The sequence below is a fragment of the Etheostoma spectabile genome, chromosome 3 (assembly GCF_008692095.1).
Source record: "Etheostoma spectabile isolate EspeVRDwgs_2016 chromosome 3, UIUC_Espe_1.0, whole genome shotgun sequence".
NCBI classification, from domain to species: Eukaryota; Metazoa; Chordata; class Actinopteri; order Perciformes; family Percidae; genus Etheostoma; species Etheostoma spectabile.
In genome coordinates this window covers 27,940,217-27,951,730 of record NC_045735.1, presented here as the reverse complement: position 1 = coordinate 27,951,730, position 11,514 = coordinate 27,940,217, and the positions used below count along the sequence as shown (strand labels likewise).

At 39.4% G+C, this 11,514-nt stretch overlaps 1 protein-coding gene across 1 annotated transcript in view; it reads left to right on the top strand.

The window, feature by feature from the left end:
• The first annotated feature begins 4,714 nt into the window (after positions 1 to 4,714).
• capn12 (calpain 12) overlaps positions 4,715 to 11,514 on the top strand; it is a 13,573-nt gene continuing 6,773 nt past the window's right edge. Inside the window, 7 exon segments of the mRNA XM_032507951.1 lie at positions 4,715 to 5,095; positions 6,427 to 6,496; positions 7,264 to 7,382; positions 10,016 to 10,149; positions 10,272 to 10,443; positions 10,529 to 10,612; positions 11,353 to 11,438. Of these exon segments, the coding sequence (XP_032363842.1) occupies positions 4,895 to 5,095; positions 6,427 to 6,496; positions 7,264 to 7,382; positions 10,016 to 10,149; positions 10,272 to 10,443; positions 10,529 to 10,612; positions 11,353 to 11,438 (866 nt within the window). The 5' untranslated portion in view covers positions 4,715 to 4,894.

Here is an 11,514-nt window from a genome sequence, read left to right as displayed (position 1 = left end):
GCCAAAGAGCGTTGTGTGGAATCAATCATGTTATTTTGGATAGTTAAAATGAATATTGATACAGGAAAACAAGTCAATTTGACCCGAGGACAACATGAGGGTTAACAGATTGCAAAGACAGGGTGTGGTAAACCTAGACAAACTTGTACATATACCCAGTGAATACAACCCTTCTTTATGTTCACCTCAAATGTAAACCGGCTGTGAAACCTACAGTATATTACTGTCTGAAATCAGCTTTATTTACAGTTGAAAAATAGTTTGGTCTTTTAGTAGATTTAAACTAGATACAGGACTTTCTTGTCAATTTTAGTCACTATGGCAGAAAATAAAACATATGGAAAGGTTCAAAGTATGTATCTAAACAAAACAATTGGCAGGTGAAAATGGTTAGATATGCATCTATTTGATATGTCCAGCATTAATAATGCCATATGTTGTCGCTAGAACCTAAAAAAATGTCTTTATAATATTAATATTTTGATAGAAGTTTCCTGTGATCTGAGATATTATATAATACAAAAAAACGCAATATAAGTAAGGGACAATGTAGAAGGAGCAGGTCGTTATTGCAAATTAAATCTCTACAGAATGATGCAGGATGTATTAAATCACCTTGAAGAGGTTTATTTCACAATAATCACCTACTTACATTATCCTGAATGCCAAAGTGTATTAGCAGCTTCTAAACATCAGCCTGCACACTGGAATAGGCTGTCTGGCAGCAGTTGTGTCTGAACAGTCAAGTGAGATAACCACACATCCTGTTGAGCCACTTAGAGCTGTTGGTGACCTTATGAAATGGTAAATGGTGTCCACTTGACAACCAAAATGACACATTCTCACTGTAGCATCAATATATTAGATCAGATAGTACATCATGGATTTGGTGTCTTGAATTTTGACCAGGCAAAAGGTGATTTTTACATCACATCCTGTTCCCACCTGCACTATACTGTTCATGCATGAAACTTCAAGGGTGAACTAAAGTGCAACTATATCCCAACCTAAAGAAGATGGACGAGATGAGGTAATCTGCCAGCTCAAACAGTCTTTGACAAACTACCTCAAACGTCTGTTACTCTCTTTGTCTTTCATAAACACACACACACACACAGATTACTCTGTCCTTGCTGCACCTGGTGACCCTGCTTGTGTAACTACACACACACACAAACATGCGCACACAAACATATATTCAGGTCAGTTTTGTTTCTCGTCAAGCCCAGAAACGTCCAAAAATGCAGGAAAAACTGGATCCGAGCATGCACCCCCTCCCTACATAACTCATGGTGCTGGGGTCAGAGGTGTTGCCTTGATACCTATGCATGTTATCCAGGCTAGGGGGTAGAGTTCAGTAACTGCATGCCTGAAGGCAGGTTAACTGCAGCTTCTAACCGCCTCGACCAGAGTCTCCACATACAACACATGCTTACTGTCTATCTTATATAACTCTTTTTCTTTTTACGCATTGCAACCATATCAATGACCCTTACAGATGGCGGAACATTAGGGTTAGTATGTGACTCAATTTCAAAATAAGGTTAACCATAAGTTACATGAATCAATACCAAAAGATAAATTAAAAAAAAATAGCCTCACTAGACACAAACACTGCCTCAGTGTTACCTTTGGGAAAAAAGAAAAGAAAATGAAGAATACATGAACAAAATTCAGGAATGGACTTAACAAACAAGTTTAAGATGTAGCCTACAAGTGTAAAAAACATAAGGCAACAGACGTTAAACACACATATAAAGTAAAAACACTATTGTTAAAAAGATCAACACAAATATGGGCCTGTTTTAAGTAGCCTACGCTCCAGTAATTTCCTCTCAGTGTTACTGGGGGCTGATTCTCTCCAGCCCCGCTCAGCTCAGTGTGATGTGTATGAGTGATGCGGCAGAAAACGGGCCAGGACAAAGCCGGTTAACCAGAGGGGAGAGGGAGAGGGGCCCGGGGGCTGCTGGTGCCGAGGTCGTGAGATCAGAGCAGGTCATGGAGGTGTGGGAGTGTCTTCTCAGCCCCCTGACCTTTGTCACTAAGGCTTCCTATAATCCCGTCCTCAAAGACCATACGGACATAATAGAGAGCCCATGAATGGAGTTAAATGGTGACCATTAGGTGGATCTGTGTCGCTATTCTTCTTGTTTATTTAGTCCCGATCAGTCTCACGTTTTCAGTGTAATCAGGCGTGTGATGGAGGGACCGCTGGAGACGCCTGAAGAGGCTTGCAGTGAACACCACAGGACAACAGTTTATAGGAGATGGATATCCACCTAAATTTAATGAAGGACACAACACAAGAGGACAGAGAAGATGGCGGAGGGGGACGGTAATTGGGTGTCCACTTCAGATTATGTGAGTCCCGAACAGAGTTCACAAGTGAGGAGGCCAAAGCAAACCCTTCTGAAAACTGTCGGTCCATATAGATATAGCTATACAAGTCCCTAAAAACAATATATTACACCGCATTATGCAAAAGGACTATAGTGCACTGACAATCCATTGTCTAGTAGGCTAACAAGTGTTTTTTTTTTGTTTTTTTTAAATCAATTATAACATTATTTTATGTCAAGGTAATTGTAAGAGTTGTAAATTAGTTATACAAAAAACAAAATGTATAAGAAAAAGTTTTTGGTTAGAAAATAATAATGTTGGAATATATTTTAGTTTGTTTCATGAGACATTCTTGATTTATTTTTTTCAGGATACCACACAAAGAACTCTTTATAAAGTGTTGATAATCTGTTACTAATGGCTTTATCAATGGTTAATAGATCAGACATAAACCTTTAATCAGAACGTTTGGGTTGCCAAGTTATACAATGTATCTGGCTGTTGAGTCATGAATCGAGTCTCTTTCTAATAAGCAGTACAGCCCTGCAGTTTTAAATGTTAGCACGTTATTAATAAGGGTGTTCACAAAAATCCATCAAGTCTTTAATCACTAATAAGTTAAGACGGGAATTTGGGACCTTCTCTATCCAATCAGAGTTTTTTTGGAGCAGTTTCATTAACACAAGAGCTGAAGAAAAGACAAAGCAAGTGTTCTGCTGGTGAAGGACATGGATTTTTCACAACCTGGCAACCAAATAGCCTATTTGTTTTCTTGAATAGCTTATAACTGATCAATGAGGCACTTGCAACTGATTTATTAACACTGATAGCCTTGTATCGGTCTAGCAAATAAACATTCTTAGGAAACAGGATATCGTTCTATCCATTGTAGTACTGTTAATTAATTTTTATAATACATGTGCTATGAGCATCTTTATAACATACAGCCCTGTTCTTTACTATGTTTCAATTAATGATGTTCAATCGTCTTTTAGGAGAGTATTCACTAGAAACAAAAATGGGCCTATCCGTTCCGTAACTGAAAGCGACCTTCTGGTTATGAGTGTAATAATGTTTTTTAATCCCTTCCTCTTTTGTCTCATTTTAAAAATGACGGTTGGATAGTAAGAAGATGAACTATTTTAATGAGTCAAATCTCAAATGTGAAGTCATGTACTGTATTTCTGAGTCAAATCTGAATCTATAAATTAAAAACATTAAGACTTTAACATACAAATGTAACACATAAATTAGGCTTTAAGCAAAGACAATTAGAGGTTTGTGTCAGTTGCTGAAAACGTTATAAATATTTTCTCTAACTGACAAATAACACTGAGAATTGCATGAACCTCCTAACATTGATAATTAAAAATTGTTCTGTGCTTCTTCTCTACATGTTCAACTGCTACACTGCGGTGCCCTGCTACGTCCTGCTACGTCCAGCTACGTCCTGCTACGTCCTGCTACATCCTGCTGTGCCTTGTAATGCCGCACAGCGTCCTGCTATGCCATGAACTACTACAAAGAACTGCTACAAACTACTATTTTTTTTCTATTTTTGTTATTGCCACTCTTCATTCTAACCCCAACCGGCCCGTCAGACACCGCCTACCAAGAGCCTGGGTCTGACCGAGGTTTCTGCCTAAAAGGAAGTTTTTCCTCTCCACTGTCGCACTGTTGCTTGCTCTGGAGGAAACTACTAGAACTGTTGGGTCCTTGTAAATTCTGGAGTGTGGTCTGTAAAGTGTCTTGAGATAACTCTTGTTATGAATTGATACTATAAATAAAATTGAATTGAAATTGAATTGAATTACATCTTGTAAGCAGTCAGCAATGTGACTGTTTTTGTAGTCAGTTGAACAGAGCTGGAGTATTTTTTTTTATTTTTTAAAGATGCCTTTCTCTTCACTGCCTTAATTATTATCATCATCACCACAATTTACAGGAAACCCTTCGATCTGGTGGTTGGTGGTCTGGTGCCTTTATGTGGAGTAGACTGCCACCTAGCGTTTCCTCTGATCTACTGTAGCCTAGACCTGGATCAGCAGCCTCCCATTCAACAACAGTATCCAACACAAATTTAAATTAAATAGAACAAATAAGACTGTAACTCTGCTCTATAAAGCAATTTTTTTAGTAAATATAACTTTCCTCAAAAGAAAATGTAAATGTTGGCTATTTATGATAGGCTAGCCTACTCTATCTAACCTGTTTTAACATGTTTGTAACTTTCTTGGGGGCCAATGGTAGTCTAGTGAGGGGACACGGTACTTTAAACTCCTGGATCTTGCGGCCTGGTGGAAAATTGTCTCTCTGCTCGGTCAGAAAGATAATTTGGATAATAAATTAGGGGGATCAAAGAGAATTGGCATGGTGTCATTACTTTGACTCCAGCTCGCCGCGGCCCCCGGCGCTCCGCATACCTTTCCGGGCTAGGTCCCGTCGGCCCTCGCTGGCTGCGGTGGGTGTGCGCTGTTAACTGTATTTAAGCACCGGCTGCTCGGTGCGTACACATTTCGCGGATAAATAGTTCGACTGCAGTTTGACTGGCAACATGGCGAACAGCAAGGAGGCACCTCGGGGCTCCATCGAGAACCCGATCAAGTTTAGGGATCAAGACTTCCAGGCTCTCCTGGAAACGTGTCTGAAGTCCGGACAGCTGTTTGCTGATCCAACCTTTCCACCTGAGCAGAAGTCCATCGGCATCCCGGAAGATCCTAACCCCAAAAAGGCGATCAAGTGGCAGCGACCCAAGGTAGACCGAGTTGTGCAGGCGTGCATCGCGCCAGTTGTTTTTTTCAGGTGTGCAGGGCGTTGTTCCGTGGGGCGTTTTTGGTCTCAATGAAACAATTTAGGTTGTGAAATAATCAGTAATCATGTCATGTTAGCCTCCTCTCCAGCCAAAACATGAGAAATACATATATGGGAATAGGCTGCCAACATTTGGATTATATTCTGCAGATATACCAGTTTAATATAAAGGGGAAGTTGTCTGCATGTAGCCCTACATCTTTTGGCCACTTGTAGTGGTTTTAACAGACTTAGACTTAGACTTCTCTTTATTGATCCTTTGGGATGACTCCCGCAGGAAATTGAAAGTTCCAGCAGCAGTTTTAGCAAGAAAAAAAAGAAATAAAAAATAGATAAAAAGACAGTATAAAGACAACAAAATAGCAATAAAAATAATAACAACAATAAGAACATTCGTCAGATAAACAAAGAAAAGACCATAAATTATTATTAAAGTGTCAGTGTAACAGATGCCTAAACAATCACATGTTCAATGGAATTCCAAGTATCTTTTTGGCATTACTTCTTCACAGAGACTTTATCAAACAGTGTTGCAGAATAGACTGATGTCAGCTGACAGTGATCCAAATGTGGTTCAAGTCTGAGGAATGTATTACCAGGAGCAGTTTCCTTATAGAGTAACTGAAGAAATAACAGAAATATCGACTACTGGAAGTATTTTTTTAAAGTATCCAAGCTAAAATGTATAATTTTGAAAGGTAAAAAGATGTATTGTTCAGTCACAGATTCCAGATTCAATATAGAATTATAAACTGATAGAAAAAACGGCAAAGTGTTTGAAGTACATAATGAAAACAGAAAAGACTTATGATACAAAGGGGGTACTATGGGACAACTATTTTTTTTCTTTTTTCTTTTTTTATATCAAGTCTTCTGCTGATTTTCTTCTTGGAAAATTTTTCGGTCATTAAAATGCCAGAACATAGAACTCATCACACTTTCTCAAATGTGTTAAAATATCTTGTTTTGTCCGATCAACAGTCCAAAACCCAAAGATATTCACTTCCCCACCATTGATGATCAAAGAAAACAAGCAAAATTCACACTTGAGAAGCTGGAACTGGTGATATTTTTGGCATTTTTACTTAAAAAGGATTTAAAATGTTATTCAAAAATTATCAAAAATGTTGCTGACTCACTTTATGTCTGATTGACTAAATGATTAATCTGCTAACTTTTTCTTCAATCGTCCTGTTTTATTGCATAAACTAATGACGTTTGTGTGGTTATATCATCTTGTGCTCACATTGTCCTCCTCTTGCTCCGTCTCTGAAGGAAATCTCTAAGAATGCTGTGTTTGTGGAGGGCACGATTGGAACCACTGATATCTGTCAGGGCCAACTGGGTGAGTACACCTCAGGAAAACTTCAATTTCTATCCACATTCAAATCGGCCTCTCCTGTCCATTGCTCATCTATACTTCAGGAGGAATGAGAAACTGGGATACTTCATGCTGAATTATTTTAGACTGGCATTGCACAACATGCTGGAAAAAGTTAAATCCACAAAAGCTGAAACACTTCTGTAAGTAGTTAAGTTTGTTCTAATTTATTTGATTGCTGTAAAATGCAATGTGAGTTTGGAACAACGTGTCACCACAACCCCAGGGACCCTTCTTCAAACACACAGTGAGGGGGAAAGATGAGTGAAACTCTGTGTTTCCTAAACTCCAAATCTGCAGGAGGTCCAGGCCCCGTCATAGCCCAGTCTTTAATAGCCCACAGAGTCTGCTTACATATGTGCTGTTCAGTGTGTTTCTCATTTGTGGTGAACTAAGAGATTGTTTATTGCTCAACAGCTAACTTTCCTTCCTCCTCTGAGATTTCTAAATGCCGTATATTGTTTATGTCACCAGTTGCGTGCAGATTTGTCGATGGCACGGATCAATACCAGCCTCCTCCCACTTCTTTCATGTCTGAGTTTTACGTTCAAACTGTATGTATTTGTCTGCAACATCTGGAACAGATGTTTGCTGTGGCAGAGGAATGTGGCCTGTTACTCACTGGAGACCAGTGCTTTGCTGGCTCTTTAAAAAACTAACTATTCATTACGAAACACTACAAGTCCTGTAAGATGTGTCCCTACATCTTAGCGCTTCTTTTTGTTTATCAGGTAACTGTTGGCTGCTGGCTGCCCTGTCCTGTCTCACCATGCACCCCCAACTCTTTGTGAAGGTGGTTCCAGCCAACCAAAGCATATCCGAGCCTTATGCAGGGATCTTCTATTTTATGGTGGGTATCAACATGGCACAGAACCTCAGACTGCGTGCCCCTTTTTTGCCAATGAGAAAAGTTGCTAATTACACCCCCAATCAAGGCAGCTGAGACTAACACCTTGTTTGCTGCTGACCAACAATGACAAAATCACACGCACAAAAACTGGGATCTTCCTCCTGCCCTAAATCCCAATGTCCCCACTCGCCCCATGTTGCCCAGACATGTGGCTTGATATTCTTATGATAACATTTTAATTATGTTAAGTTTAACCATTTAAACAACTACAATATGCTTTTAAGTTTGGAGGTGTGGCTCTATTTGATGCTGTAGAAAAATATCTAATCTTATAATATGTAACTTTGTTGGGGAATATGAAAGAATGATATCAACTTACATAATATGGGCCTTAAAGGAGCACTTCTCTGATTTACCACTGAACTTATGATGGACAGTTTAGAAAAATCAGATCAGGAAATTTACACACACCTATTTGGTTCATTTTCAGGCATTCTTCTTCCTTGTTAAAACCTGGTGCCTATGTTACCCACAATGCAACTCTTCCACCAACAATTCAGTTCTCTAAACTCTGTGGAGTCACTCTTTAGGTGGGTTCCTGCTTAATTACCGTAGCTTGAGGCCCTGTCTAAAGAGGGACACTGTGTCAAAAGCTTGTTTCATGACATTTATTATTTCACATAATATTTAAGTTACGTCTTCCATAATCCTACATGAATTTATGTTTAATAAAATAAACACATCAAACCTGGGGCCAGCAAGTATTCAAGAAATACTGTACACATAGAGGTAGTTAATCCTTTGATAGTATTTCTGATAGGTTGCTGTCAAATTTTTTTAATTTACATTATACTGATCATACTAAACAAATCTTTGTGGCTGCCTGAACCGTGAGTCTTAATGAGTGCCCATCGCTGGCCAAATATGACACACTTTGGGATGTGTGTTTGTGTTAAATACTGAACACATTATAGACATAACATATTAAACAATATGCCTAATTCACACATGATCATTTTACGTCACTTCATGTAAAAAAACAAGACTGATACTCTGTCAGTAATTCATATGTTATCTGATTTGGCTTCATTCTTTTAGACTTCACCTATTTTCAATACATGTTGCTTCTATTGCACGGTCTCCGCATTTATTCAATGGGTCAAACAGGTTTTCAACTCATCCTGCAGTCATCACTGCATGTCTCACACCTAAGAAGAGACAATCATAAAACCAGATCTAGAGCGTTTATCATTTACATGCTCTGACCCGCACAGACCAATAAAAAATCTCCTTTTTATACGTACAAGGCAATCCCTCGTTGTTAACGGCTTCTGCTCGGTGGTTATTTTGACCCGGAGCGTTGGACCTTTAGAGACTGGTAGGAAGAATGTGACATGACCTAACAAGCAGGATGGAGGGATTAGGAACTTAGTTTACCCTGTCAGCATGATGGGAGAGCAGTCCAGACATGCATTGACTAACCCTGAGACACACACACACACAGCTGCAGCTATAAAAGGCCAGTGCAGGCCTGCTCTCGGCCGTTGTTGTGTACACAGTTAGCATTACAGTATATACCCCTAGCCATGACCAGTAACTGCCCTAGGAGGTGGTTTAATTTTATTTAGTCAGACAAGAGAACAGTGTTTAACTTGTCCTTTTATAGATCACGGGGTTTAAAATCTTTCATTGTTTTCTCTAAACATATTCTACAGTAATACAAAATTGTGTGGTTTAACAACACAGATGATGTGGAAAGCAGCTTTCAAAAACAAGGCAATTCAAAGTGATTTACATTACATAAGACATAAAAAGGTTATCAGTAAAATGTGCCAAACATAGGGTTAGCATTAGTTCAGTATTCATGTTAAATAATGTTTTGATCAATCCTTACGCCCTAAAAACATTAAAGATAGAAATAAAAGTAACACAAGGAACATGAAAACTCAAATATAAGTAGGATTTTAAAAGAATGAAATGAAATAGAAGATTAAAAAAGATAAAAATGAAGTAAAAAGGAGGAATAAAAACATACAATGCCAGACCAAGTAAGGGTGTAGCAACAAAGTTGAGGGAATAACCTCAGAGTGTACTGAATTGATCAACAGTGCGGTGTATTGCCTCTAAATTCAACTTTTATTCTTTAAGAGGAACAATGTGTTCTTCCTTTAAAAGTTACATAACCTCACTTTAAAGAGGCTATAATCAATAGTTTTACAATAACATGACTACTTCCACACATAGTGATGAACCCACTGACTGAGCTCTACTGAGCTTAATAGCATGTTTCCGCACTTTGGGCTTTTCTGGCCCACAAATGTATGTATTGTTTCATCAAAAAAGCAACCTGAACAGCACCAAACAGCAGAAAGACACAGTTAGCGACTAGCTGATGAACATTGTGGAGCATTTAGCAGCAAATTTGTTGGAGGAGTTGGTGGAGACCAAAAACAGAGCTAAAAGAAAGTGAATATTCGACTTCATCAGCTGGACAGAAACACAACTTCACTCCACAAGTTCAGGTGGTTCATCCCTTTGCACTCTGCCTTCCGCCTCATTAACTTTCCTCCGGATTCATTGCATCCATGTCTACTCTATTCTCACCATCCCTCTCCCTGTGTGTCCCTGTGCAGTTCTGGCAGTATGGTGAGTGGGTGGAGGTGGTTGTGGATGACAGGCTGCCAGTATGCGAAGGCCGTCTGCTCTTCAGCTACTCTCGCACCCGCAACGAGTATTGGAGCGCCCTGGTGGAAAAGGCCTACGCCAAGTCAGTTGCCACTACCAAGCATATGTTTCTGGGTTGTAATGTCTTAGATCGCCCACACTTTAGTTTGCCTGTGTGTGTTGCTACAGTGACTTCACAAAGAAATACACTTTCGTTGTGTATAGGTTAATTGGATGCTACGGAAGCTTGAAGGGGGGCAACATTTCAGAGGGGATGGAGGATTTCACAGGAGGCATTGCACGCTCGCTGAAGGTCACATCTCGTACCCCTCGTGTCCTCTGGAGGGCTCTGACAGCCGCCCTGTCTCGAGGCAGTCTGCTCAGCTGCTTCATCAAGGTACGTACACAGCTCCAAAATGTTCACACTACACAGGTGGATGCTTGCTTTAGATCCATTTGAGTTCCTCTCTTTGTCTTCACAGGCCTGCAGCACCCTTGAGATTGGTAAAGTGACAGAAAAGGGGCTGATAAAGGGCCACGCTTACGCCATCACCACCACCGACAAGGCCAGTATGACACAGAGACACACTGCAGCACTGGGCTGCTGTCATTACTTATTGTTGCATTGTCATCAATATCTGGTTTTGTGTGTTCTCTGTTTCTGCAATGATCAGTTTCTCCACAAAGACCTTTGTATAATCTAAAACCATTGTCATTTTATCTCATGTCATTTTTATCATAATCTAATCTAATGTAATCACATTCTAATAATCCCATCTCATCAAATCATACTAAATTAATCTAGTATAATATCACTCAAATCAAAAATGTCATTCTGACCTGATCTAATCTAATCATATTTTAATGTGTCTCACCTTAATTTAATCAAAAAGCATATTGTGTATTTTCATCTCATATCATTCCATCCCACCATAATTTATTATAATATATAGGGCAAAATAAATCTCAGCATAAGGTCCATTCGTAGCTGTTCTGGTGCTTTGGATTAAATGTCAACTGTTTATTTAGTTTCTGAGCTCCTTAAAGACTCCTCATCCATGTTGGCTTAAATATTGTGATTGACAACTCCTTCTTGACCTTAGAAACAACAGAAAAACTATAAAAATACTAACGAAAGCTCCAGATCAACAACTACTGGACCTTGCGGTGCGATTGTTTGGCCAACTGCTGTCCTATCTCATCTCTAAGGACAAATAAAAACACTGACACTGGTGAAACTCAAAACAGACAAAACAATTTATAAGACGTTACTCTTGTGTGAATTGCTTCTCTCTTCACGTTTCAGGTGATGAAAGCGTCAGATGAGGTTTTGTTGTTGAAGCTGAGGAACCCTTGGGGTTTTGTCGAATATCGCGGACCCTGGAGTGACAAGTGAGGAAGCATCCTGCTTGTGCATGCTGTATGTGAGAGAGAGAGAGAGAGAGAGAGAGAGAGAGAGAGAGAGAGA